General features: G+C 38.3%; 1 protein-coding gene across 2 annotated transcripts in view; it reads right to left on the bottom strand.

Moving 5' to 3' along the window:
- LOC132142502 (dachshund homolog 1-like) overlaps positions 1-12,021 on the bottom strand; it is a 75,134-nt gene that overhangs the window by 25,403 nt on the left and 37,710 nt on the right. For both annotated transcript variants that reach the window (XM_059552417.1, XM_059552416.1), the window contains exons 4-6: positions 3,223-3,395; positions 2,531-2,666; positions 1,133-1,267 (exon numbers count right to left, since the gene is read on the bottom strand). In XM_059552417.1, coding sequence (XP_059408400.1) covers positions 1,133-1,267; positions 2,531-2,666; positions 3,223-3,395 — 444 coding nt within the window. The remainder of the gene's footprint in view (positions 1-1,132; positions 1,268-2,530; positions 2,667-3,222; positions 3,396-12,021) is intronic.

The raw sequence follows: 12,021 nt of genomic DNA on the forward strand, positions 1-12,021 counted from the left end.
TTGCTACAATACAAATGTCTTTACTGTCACTATTGATGAAAGTAATGCATTAATTTGTTAAAAATAACTATCTAAATAAATGACCAACCTCAAACTTTTGAACGATATGGTATATAAACCTTCCTGGTCATCATCATCATCACCACCACCTTATTTGTAGTGGTTTCATTGGTTCAAATCCTTTGTTTTATGTAGGGTTTTTGCACCTGTCTGATCTTCACAATTTCACAAAATCCTGAAAGGCTGTTGCTCAGTCACACAGAAGCCCCCCTTTCTGATTTCGGGTCTCTCCACGGCACAATGAGGAAATTGTGCTGACTACTCGTCCTTGCAAAGTCCTCATTAGCCTAATGAAAGCCTTCACATGCAAAAACCAAACAAGGGTTCTGGGAGGTTATTAGGAAAATTACCCCTCCAGGAGGGCCAGGGTAAGGGAGTTGGTTGGGGGGTCTTGCTCATTATTTCACGCTCTGCAAATCGCTAACTAATTTAGCCCCACTACTGTGCCATTTCTACCTCAATGAATAATTTTCACAGAACTGTGACCGAGACTATTCACTAATTTCTCAGAATACACACATAAAGACCGAAAATAAAATATACTGAGTATTAGGAGACACATCAGCGGAATCAGCAATTATTTCCTGCAGTCAATCTAAACCACTTCTGATAAATGATCTGCTAAACTGAAGGAAAAAAAATATTAGAAACAATTTTAAATCTGTTTGGGAAAAGTGCTTGTGTTTTCCATGATATCTTTCTCCTGTTATGTAATACTAAACATGTTTTTATAAAACAGAAGAACAGTAAAAGTGCTAAACCTTTTGACCTTGTTGTACTGTAATGTAATGAACTTGTTTTTGCTTCTGAAATAAGCACTTGCGTACGGTTTAATCTGTTATAACCTGGGTTGTTCACCAGTCTCAGACAGAAGGTACCCAAGTAATTATTTTCTAATGCATACTATCTGTAAAAGCAGTAAATCATGAATCAGTTTTATTTTTTAAATAAACAGCTTATACAAGCCATATTAAGGTTTGATTTATTACAGCAAAAGATAATGTTTGTTAACTCTGACATCTCATGGCATATTTTAATAAAAGAATATTAGAAATAGGATATAACATCTAACCTTTTTCTGTAGAAGCCCCCTTTGTTTCATGGCCTGTGTCATGGGTTGCCAGATCCCCTTCTTTTGGTCCTGGTGGTGCACATGGAGACAGGCCTAACAAGGCGTGGCCAAGAGAAAGACCATTCTGATGTAAATCTAAAGAGAAAGGAAAGGAATATAAACCGATTTTACAAACAAGGAACACAGATACTAAAGCTTGACCTGTGAAGCCCAATGTTCCATTATAGTATATATATAATAAAATAAAAATTGTTATAAAATTTGTTCTATACAGTTTTGAATTTACTGTATATGATTTGTGAAGATAGCATTCAAATGTTAGTTTTTTTATATTATATTTTGAAAGGTTGCATTACTTTGATCCACAGTGAGAGCAAATATATGTATAATGTTATTACATATTTCCACAAAAATATTAAGCAGTTTTCAACATTGTTAATAACAAGAAATGTTTCTTGAGCATCAAATCAGTTATGAAGGATCATGAGACACTGATGACTGGAGTTATGATGCTGAAAATTCAGCTTGGCATCCCAGGAATACAACACATTCCCAGGTACTATATTCAAATACTGTAGATAACAGTTATTTTAAATTATAATCATATTTCTGAATAGTATAGTATAGTTGTTTTCAATACTATTCGTGATGAAATAAATAGAGTCTGCCTTGCATACAACGTCTTTCAAAAACATCAAAAGAATCATAGCAATGCCAAACCTTTGAATGGTAGTCTGGGATGTTTTTGATTCAATAATAAAAGTTTCACTCATGTCCAACATAAAGGATATCTTGTTCTGAACGAGCTTTAAAATCTCTTAACAAAATACAGGTAGATAATATAGAAGCAATCTCAAAAAGCCTAAAAACGATTACAAGATTTAAACTTCAGTTTTGTAAAAAATAGGATTTAAAACACATACTGCTTCCCAAATTATATCATGCATCTGATATCTGATATCTTGGGTAAGATTTATAATGTGTCTGATAATAGACTGAAAAAAGTAGAGAGCATTATCTGTAATTGCATAGTTTTAGTTCCGGTTAAAGCAATGCACATGAACTGCTCTGATGGCTTTGCTTTTAGTAGATTCTGTGATATCACCTTATTCTTAATTCTAAAAGCACATTTGTAAGGTTATATGTGTAGTTTCACATTATCGTGAGAGCACAGTGCTAAGTGCTCAGGGACCAAACTCTGCTGAAATAGTAAGTTTGGTTTAAGCCATATTGGGAGGATACAGAGATAAATGAAAATGTGAAAGTATACATATTATCACAGCTGACATGACACTGATGACAACTAAACTATTGAAATTGCATGCAACGTAGACTTTGTAATAAGACAGGGAGACATAAAACAAAAGTCAAGACTTTTATGTAGTCAAGTAGACGTACGTGGCCGTTCTGAAGAGATCTCTGTGTGGGCAGGAGAGCTGGACACACTGCTGCTCTGTCTGGAGGATAAGTGGCTCCCTGACCTGCGGCCATCATCTAAAGAGGGTACAGGTGATGGGCTGTCTGGAACTCGCTCCTGAGAGTGAACACACACACATTAGTCAACATAATCTATCAAAGTTTTAATAAAACTATAATGCATTCTAAATTATTACAGAAAAACTTTCTCTGTTGAGAAATGTAAACATTGTTCTAAATAGTACACTGCATGAAGAATAAATAGAAGAATAGTTCACTCAAAACATGAACAAATCTGGGTAACACTTTATAATGAGTTCCCATTTGTTAACTTTAGTTAACTAGATTAGTTTACAAACTAACAATGAAAAATATATCCAAAGCATTTATTAATCTTAGTTTAAATGTCAACAATTCTGTGTTTTTCTGTCAATATGGTGTGCTGTGTGTACATTAATGAGGAAAAAAAAATGACTTTAGCAAATGGCTGCAATATAACAAAGAGTGAAAAATTTAAGGGGGTCTGAATACTTTTCGTACCCGCTGTATATCCATCCAAAATACATGTTGATATTAAGTAAATAAATGAACAATATGCAGCTAATTAATGTAGTTGGGTAAACTTTCTCTTTAAATCTTCTTAAGAACTGTATGCACAGTTTGTGTCTTCGTACCTTTATTACTGATGTCACCATTCTGGACGGGGCACTCTGGACCTGAACAGCAGCTGCCATATTGGCAATAGTGCTGAGATGGTTCATCTGGTTCATCGCCATGGCGACCGAGGCAGGAGGCAGACTAACAGGGATCAAGGGATGTGGCATCATCATGAATGGAAGTTCCAAACCTGTACAGGAAAGCATTGGAACACACACAAAATAATTATACTTTAATTAATCACACATAACTACTGCATAATCTAATACATATTTCTATATAAAAGCTTTATTGCACTATAAAAAAACAAACAAAAAAAAAACAATCAAACTCATTAAAATGACACATGCTGCAACAACAGTCTGAGGATATTAAGAAACACTCATCTCACTGTAAGGGAAAACATCTTGTAAATAGTTCCAAATTATGATGCTTCACGTTATGAAATTTAGTTTTGTTAGAGCTTTCTTTAAAGATGTGCCATTATGGCACAGCATGCCTACGAATATAACCAGAGCTGCTGGAGTCTGTACCTCAAAGCAATTAGCTGCTTCTAAGACTGCTGCAAACGTCTTCATACATAACAACCCCATGATAAATTAAACCACACACTCTATTTGCAGCACAACAAGCTATGTGACAGCAAGACTGCAGTACATATGGCTGTTGTGTGACTGGTGTTTTGCTTGTTTTAGTGTGCTGATCCAATCCCTCGCAGTACTCTAACAGTGTTATGCTTTATAGGAATGTGAGTGGATATTCCCCAGAGAGGAATAACAGCAGAAAAAAGGAAATGGATCCTCTAACAACTGAACAGGTCAAGGCGTAAGGTTACAGCCAGCCACTCTATGGCCGCCCATACACCACCACTACTTTGAAAGCGAAGGATGAAAGAGAGAGATAGGACATTTCGACAGTTTCTCTCAAAGATTTTTTCATTTCTCATCAGTCGCCAAGAGATGCTCCTGAACTGTGTTGGCCTTGTGGTAATGGATTCACTAGGTTTGATACTCTTAGCTGTAGCGGAGTGATGATGAGAAGGAAGGCCAGGAGATGATGAGCCCTTTGGAGGCGATAGTTTTCAAGACCTTCCATCTCCCTCTGCTTTTCAACCAAATACCAGGCAGCTCTAGGGGTCAGAGGTCACCTCTCTGCCACAGAGACTTGAAGGGCCACTTACAATTGAAAGTTCTCCTTCCTTTCGTCATGACATTTTTAGTCAGAGACTAAGAGAAAGGGAAAGGAGCGAATAAAAAAAGCCCTGATTTTCATGGAACAGATGACATGCAGATCAGTCACAGTGATCATGTGACAGAAAGGAAGTGAATGGGAGATCAAAGAAAGTCATTGAGTGCTGAGGAGATTGATGTATGGATGGAAAAGGGATCTGAGCCAAGCAGAAGCACATGCCAAACACATGCAAGCTGCTCCGTCTTCTTCGCTAGGCATCACTAATATTCTTAAAGTTAAAATGACAGTGGCATCCGCACATTCGCCTTTTCAAGTGGAATTTAAACTGCCATATTACACTAGAAAATGCTGATAGGAGCAATTTCTGGCCTTCTAAGCAAATTCGAGAAAGGGCCAAAGTGGCAAGGAAACACTAAACCCCCTCCCCATCCAAAAAGACACTTTTGAATGAGACTGGAACTCAGCCAAATGCATCAACATCCGTCACTCTTCAGCCGTAGCTCAAGGGGCCTATGTCTCAGCTTCTGCTGCAAAAAGAATAACAATGCGATCTGCTAGCATCTGTTAATGCTGCAGTACCACTGAGGCCTGTTTCTGAAACACATGGTGGCCGATATTACTCATGAAGAGCTTTCAATCTTTATTTACCTAAAACAAAAGAGCCCAAGGCTAAAAGAAACTGGAAATGCGCCATTTTTAAATATCCGCCCGCAGCAGTTGCCATTTTGCGCTTGAGCCCGAGCTATTGTGGGAGTGTAAATGATTTTGACAGGAAGTTGCAAATTGTATAAATATTTAGCGTTTCATAAAAGAGGAGAAACAAAACAAGTGAACGCTGAGGAAAGGAAACAAAAGAAGTCTAATGACAGGGTTGGGAAGGAGCCAAGTACTCGGCTGGATGGATCCAAACACAACAGGGATCTTGGTACAAATTTGGGCACAAAACTGTTGCATAAAATAGTGTGGAAAACATCAAAACATAACACAACACCTGGAAATGATTCAAATGAGAAAGAGCAAAAAAAATATACAGTGTAGCCTGCTGCTAGAATCAATGTGAAGATTTTTACGCGCTGATTATGACATGATATTGTTTTGACTAAATAAGGAATCAGTTCAAACAATGTCTTTACGTCTTTGATTAGGCACAGTCCATGAATATGATAAACTCTGGTTTCCTGAACTTTTTTAAAGCATTAGAGACAAATATAAATAAATAAATAAACAAATATATATATACATACATATACATATATATATATATATATATATATATATATATATATATATATATATATATATATATATATATATATATATATATATATATATATATATAGTGAGATAGAATAGATATGTTAGATAAACTATTATCTGAAATAAAATCAAATGAAAACAGCAAGTTTTAAACACATCAAAGGTGTCCTTAAATTATTTATTATGACATGTCCCACATCAAGAGTGAGTGTTGTATACTGGAGTTTGGACAAAACTGAACTCAAGAGTCTAAGATAATATTTTCAGGAGCATTTGGTCTTGGCCTGGACTAGTCATATAAAACATGGGGTGCTTCTCAATATCCCTCCTCGTTTCATTGCTCCTCTGTCCTCTATCCTATGACCCGGAAACCGATCAAGCTAAATCATCTTGAAGGACATCTCAATTCTCTAATTGCCCCACGAGGAGGCAAGGATCGAGGAGTGAGGAGGCTTCCAGAGGAGTCATGAGCAAGGACACAGGTGTATCCTTTGCGAAAGTTTTTCTCATCAAAATACCTGCTGCACTTATAAATTCTCCTCCCCCTTTAAATCTGTTGTAATAATTTATATTTTAACTTTGCAGTTTAAACAAATCATGCATGTCGTATATTTCAAAAAGGGCATCTTGCTTTATTAATATTTATTATGAATGTCTTAAATAACAAACTTTAACAACATAAGGGGAGATCCCTTGATGAAGCTTTGAAGTGAAGAGAGTGAGGATATATCATTTCACTTGATTCAATTCTTCCATCCTCATGTCTTTTCCTTGCGTCCTTCCCTCACATCCTGAAGGGGTGGAGCTAAGATGCGAGTAAATGGAAGCGAGGAAAGGAAACGAAGATGCACAAAAAAGAGAAGCATTGAGAATAATTGAGAAGCAGCCTTCGTCTTAGACTCATAGGGTGCTTCTCAATATCCCTCCTCGTCTCCTCGCTCCTTCGTCCTCCATCCTATGACCCAGAAACCGATCGAGCACAGCCATCTTGAAGGACATCTCAATACTCTAATTGCACCACAAGGAGGCGAGGATCGAGGAGGGAGGAGGCTTCATGAGGAGCGATGAGCGAGGATACACAGGTGTATCCTATGCGGAAGTCTTTTATCGACTTAACGTGACGCACATATAAATTCTCCTCCCCCTTCACATCTGTTGTAATTTCATGGTTGCCAAGAGCAAAGGCGGAGCTGATGGTTCAAAGGACTGAGGTGGAGTCCCTGACTCGAAGGCTGGAAGTGGAGACAGAAAATCCTCACGCCAAGCGGAGCTGGAAGTCCCGAGGTGGATCAGAAAGCCCAGATGGCACTTTCTGAAGGTGAGCTGAGGGACTGACACGCACCAGCAGAGATGGAGCTGAGGAACTGGCTGGTTTAAGAGGTGGGAGGGAACACAGGAGGACATGAGCTGGGCGGAACCAGCGGAGAAGAAGGAGAACTGGGAATTTCCATTTGAAAAATGTCCATTAGTTCCTCCATATGACTCCCAGAAACCAGATGCAGCTCACCTGAGTCGCAGGAGTGTGGGTGGGGCTTTTCTCCAAGCCCTCAACCTCCACCAGTATTCCCACTTCGCAAGGTGTTGCAGGCTCACACACCTGGTCAGTCGCACTCTCGATTCCTAGCTCCGGGGCGATGATTGGCTCTGTCGCTTTAAATGGAGCTGGCTCTTTAATCACGGCAGGCCCGGGTTCTGTGGTTGCCATTGGCTCTGACATTTGCTCTGTGCAGTGGGATGACGGCTGGCTGGTCTCTGGTTCGGGAGTGGGGCTGGAGATATCCTTCACAGCAGGGCAGACGGTAAAGGGTGATCAGTTAATCTCCAGCACCCACTCCACAAAAGCGGTGAAATCTTCCTTGGGACCGTTCGCTGGCAGGTGTGCTTTACACCGCTCGCTCAGGCCTGTGATGTAGAACATGCAGAGCAAGTGGTCTGGGAAGTTTGTAAGGGACACCAGATCTAAAAAGTATCTGGTATGGTTCTCCAGAGAACGGTCCTGTTGCTCCAGGCAAAGGACGGCTGGGATATCCATTCCGGGACAGGGGAAAAACAAAAAGGAAAGAAAAGAAAAACGCAGCTAATTGTTCCTCACATTTGAAGGTCTGCTATTCTGTCATGGTCTGGTGTGCAAAACTAAATGCACAATGAAGAAGTATAATCAAAGGGGTTATTTTAATAATCCACATGAGAGAATGGGCACAACCAAACACAAATCCAAATGAAGAAACATCAATAGGGGACAAAGGTACAAGAGAGGACACAGGCTTTAAATACTGAGAGTGTAATCAAGATGAACAGAAACAGGTGTGGAGCTAATTTATCAAAAACCAAGGAAACTAATTAGGCATGAAAACGGAGACACAGAAAACTAAAAAACAGATCATACATGTGACACTCTATTAATATTCTTTAATTTTTTTATAATTATTGTGTGGACTGAATTCCTAATTTTAAAAAATTTAGCTCTGAGACACAAGTTTTTGTATGAAAAATTTTCAAACAACTCTTAAATTGAGTCCATTCTAAATTTGCAATCCTAATATATACTTGCAACCTTGTTACTCATTCTGTCTTGGAAAGTGGCAAATAATGCCAAGGCATTTTGGTATATCAGTAAAATTAGACTACTGTTTGCTGAAAACCCTCTCCTTTTTCCGAAATATCAATATTTGGGGGGGAAGTCGTGGCCTAGTGGTTAGAGAGTGTGACTCCTAACCGTAGGGTTGTGTGTTCGAATCTCAGGCCGGCAATACCACGTCTTAGGTGCCCTTGAGCAAGGCATCGAACCCCCAACTGCTCCCTGGGCGCCGCAGCGTAAATGGCTTCCCACTGCTCCGGGTGTGTGTTCACAGTGTGTGTGTGTTCACTGCTCTGTGTGTGTGCACTTTGAATGGGTTAAATGCAGAGCACAAATTCTGAGTATGAGTCATCATACTTGGCTGAATGTCACATCACTCATTTGTATAAATATCAATATCAATGTTTGCTAAAAAAAATAAAAAACAACTTTTATCTTTTTCTCTTTTTTAAAATTATATTATACACAGAAATGAGGCTTCTGATTTTCCTAGTTCTACAGAGGAAACCTTTTCCTCTTTATTGCTGCTTTAATCTAAGTCATAAATGTTTTTTGTGCCATGAAAGGAAGTCATGTTCCATGAAAGGAAGAGACTCTATCTGTGACACATACATGTGAGAAGCATTTGTATAGCACTGATCCCAGTGTATATTTCGATTTCTCACACACTACAATATCTCTGATTAATTTTTAACCTACGATAAGACTATGTTTTCTCAATTTCCCCATTAACGGCATTTAACGTGTTCTAGCCTGACAGCCGTATATAAAACAGTAGCGATAGACAAGCATTATTTCCCATACAAAGGTGCGGTTGCCAGTAAACAGCTGTGGTCTAGGTGTTTAGTCTGTGAATTTAGCTCTGGTCTTTGTAGTGGTTAAACACCATGGAGTGATTTCCACATTCCCGTCAGCAGGCAATGGGGGAGGGGATTATGGAAAACCGGAAGTCTCGTTTCTCTTTTAGATGAAATTAATGATGCCTCCATGTGCTTACTGTTAAGTTACTTCCCTTATGGAAAGATCACAAAACAAGCAACAACAACCGCAGTGGGAAAGAGAAAGGGATAAAAAAGAGAGATGGAATAAGGAGTTATGTGGTGAGGCCCTTGAAAGGTTTGGGGGCCTCGTTCAGGGAAAGTTAATGAAGGAGCAGATATTTTGATACGTAGATGGAAAGAACCCCGTGAGGATGTGATTTTCAGTCTTTGGCTGCAAGAGATGACATGATCTGTGGCTGAGAATAGAAATAAATTAAGCTCAAAATTAATTCTTACTACAGAATATAAGGTCTGCTTGGGGCAGAAATGGAGAAGGAAGTATTAAGAGGCAGTGTGTTGAACTATAGTGCTATCACACACTCCCACAGTTTGTCTGGTTAGAGGAACACGCAGCAAAATTATTGAGTGCTCAAGACAGAGAACATCACACAGACACACACTTTTGCCACCCCACAGCTGCTTGTGATTACTTGTGTTTACAGTGAGCATCAGGCATCTGCTGTGCGTAATCCAAAACAGAGAAAGAGAGAGAGAGAGAGAGAGAGAGAGAGAGAGACAAAACATGCACAAAAATGCACAGACATTATTAAAGCACAAACACAGACTAATTAAATCTGTGTGTGGTCATTTTACTGAAAATGCACAGATATTAAGGAGACATGTCAGTGTGAGTCAGCATATAATTTTAATCAATACATAATAAACTAAAACAAAAATTGCACTTGTGTGTATTTTTATTAACACCTGTTATTGTTGGTTTGAAATGGGAAGTTGAGATGTATGGAGGATGACTTCTATTCAAGTATATCAGTTTCCACAGAACACTGCTTTAATTTGTAATGTTAAAATGTTGTGCTTTAACGTAGCGTATTAGAATGATTTCTGAAGGATCATGTGACCCTGATTGGAGACTGGAGCAATGGCTGCCGAAAATACAGCTTTGCGGTCACAGGAATAATTTATATTCACTTCTTCTTCTCTTGCATACTTCTTTGATAAAAAAAGAAAAAAACTTTTGAATGGTGGTGTATTTGTGGGTGTGTAAACATGTTTTGGCTTATAATCTCTACATTTCATATTTTAAAGTAAAGTCTACAAGCAGGGTCTAACAGGACTATGCTAACCAACCAAAAAGTGATCTCTTGGTCTTGAACTTTGCAACAAAAGGTCAACCAATGGCATGACTTTAAAGCGGGACTACTTCACTGGCTGTGCAGAAATTACACATACCTTTCAATTCCAGTTAGCTGCAACCAACATTGTGTTTCTTTAAGGCTGTCCAAGAGTTCACAATCATATTTCATAGAAAACAACTCAATTTAACTCAACAAACTCTGTGAAAAGTATCGCCCTTTCCTTTCACACCAATTTCTATGAATCTCTTATTATAAAAAGTGCTCACTCAGTGTAGGAGTCTTCTCAAATTTTGTCTGTCTCATGTTTCAGCCCTTTTTCCTAAAGGTCACTGTTACATACAGCAGCTTCGTTATGAAAATAAAAGCCTAAATTCAACCCCTAAAGGAAAAAAAGTTTTATTAGAGATGACACTACATCCCCATTCACTTATGATTCAAGACTATATCTAATTATGCATTTTGCGGTAATGGATAAAACTTTTGTGACACAGATGCAGTAAAATGCACCATTCCTTTATACCTACAGCTCAGTTGAAGTTTTGGTCTTGAGACATGGCCTTGGTCTCGGTCTCAGAACCGTATGTCTTTGTCTACATCTGTGCTTAAGAATAATTTATGCTGCATAAGAATAATATAATACTATTTCCAATTTACTAAAAGTAAGAGAGAATCTAGAGAAAAATCTGTCATCATTTAGTCACTCACCCCCAGCAACCCTTTGTTGCTTTATATGAACTTATTTAATTTATAAAAAAAATCTGGGAGTGTATAGCAAATATAAACCGAATCTCACGAGTGCATATGTGATATATAACATGCTTAGTTGACGCATGACAACAAACCTCAATGGTTCTCACATCAAGAAAGATCATTATAGTTTCTGTTTTCCATTTGTTGAGTTCTATCTATGTGTTGATCAATGTTTACATGGAATTTGTTGTCTGCAATGCTGAGGCAATTATGAAGCTGTTAATTACTCAGCACTAAAACATTCCTTTCCACCAGTGGAGAGTTTTGAGAAAAGTTTGCACCACTCCAGAGAAGTCATCTTTTGTTCAGTGACACCTCTGAGAATTGTCTTTATTCACGCTTCATTTCTATGCTGATTCTAAAATGACGTTATAGGAATTAAAAGGAAAAAGGGGGGAAATGTTTCACTTCATTGAGTGTTCTTCTTTTATCATCCAGTTTTTCCTGATTATGTTTCTACAGGAATCCCATTTTTTTTCTATTACAATTTTTGGGGAAGTTCGGTTTATCTGTCAGCTCAGTCCCATGAGAGTAAGAGACAGGCTCTAATTGACAAGTGGATGTGCTCATGGAACTGCAGCCCTGGAGACCACGACATACAGTATTTCTTGACTTGACATCCTCCGTCTTTACCTCTTCTCTTCTCTTCTCTTCTCTTCTCTTCTCTTCTCTTCTCTTCTCTTCTCTTCTCTTTTCTTTTCTTTTCTTTTGTTACCCATAAAAATGATAACATTAACTTGGATTTTGTGGTTTTCTTTTCTTTATTCCACTTGTGTAGAACTCACAATATACACATTTAGGTGTGTGCGCGGTCAAACACGCTGGGAATATATAGTTTAGATTAAGGGTTTTATCTGTAGTTGTTAGAACATTAGAAAGTCTGCATATGAGCATCAACAGGGC

Source organism: Carassius carassius, chromosome 6 (genome assembly GCF_963082965.1).
Source record: "Carassius carassius chromosome 6, fCarCar2.1, whole genome shotgun sequence".
NCBI classification, from domain to species: domain Eukaryota; kingdom Metazoa; phylum Chordata; class Actinopteri; order Cypriniformes; family Cyprinidae; genus Carassius; species Carassius carassius.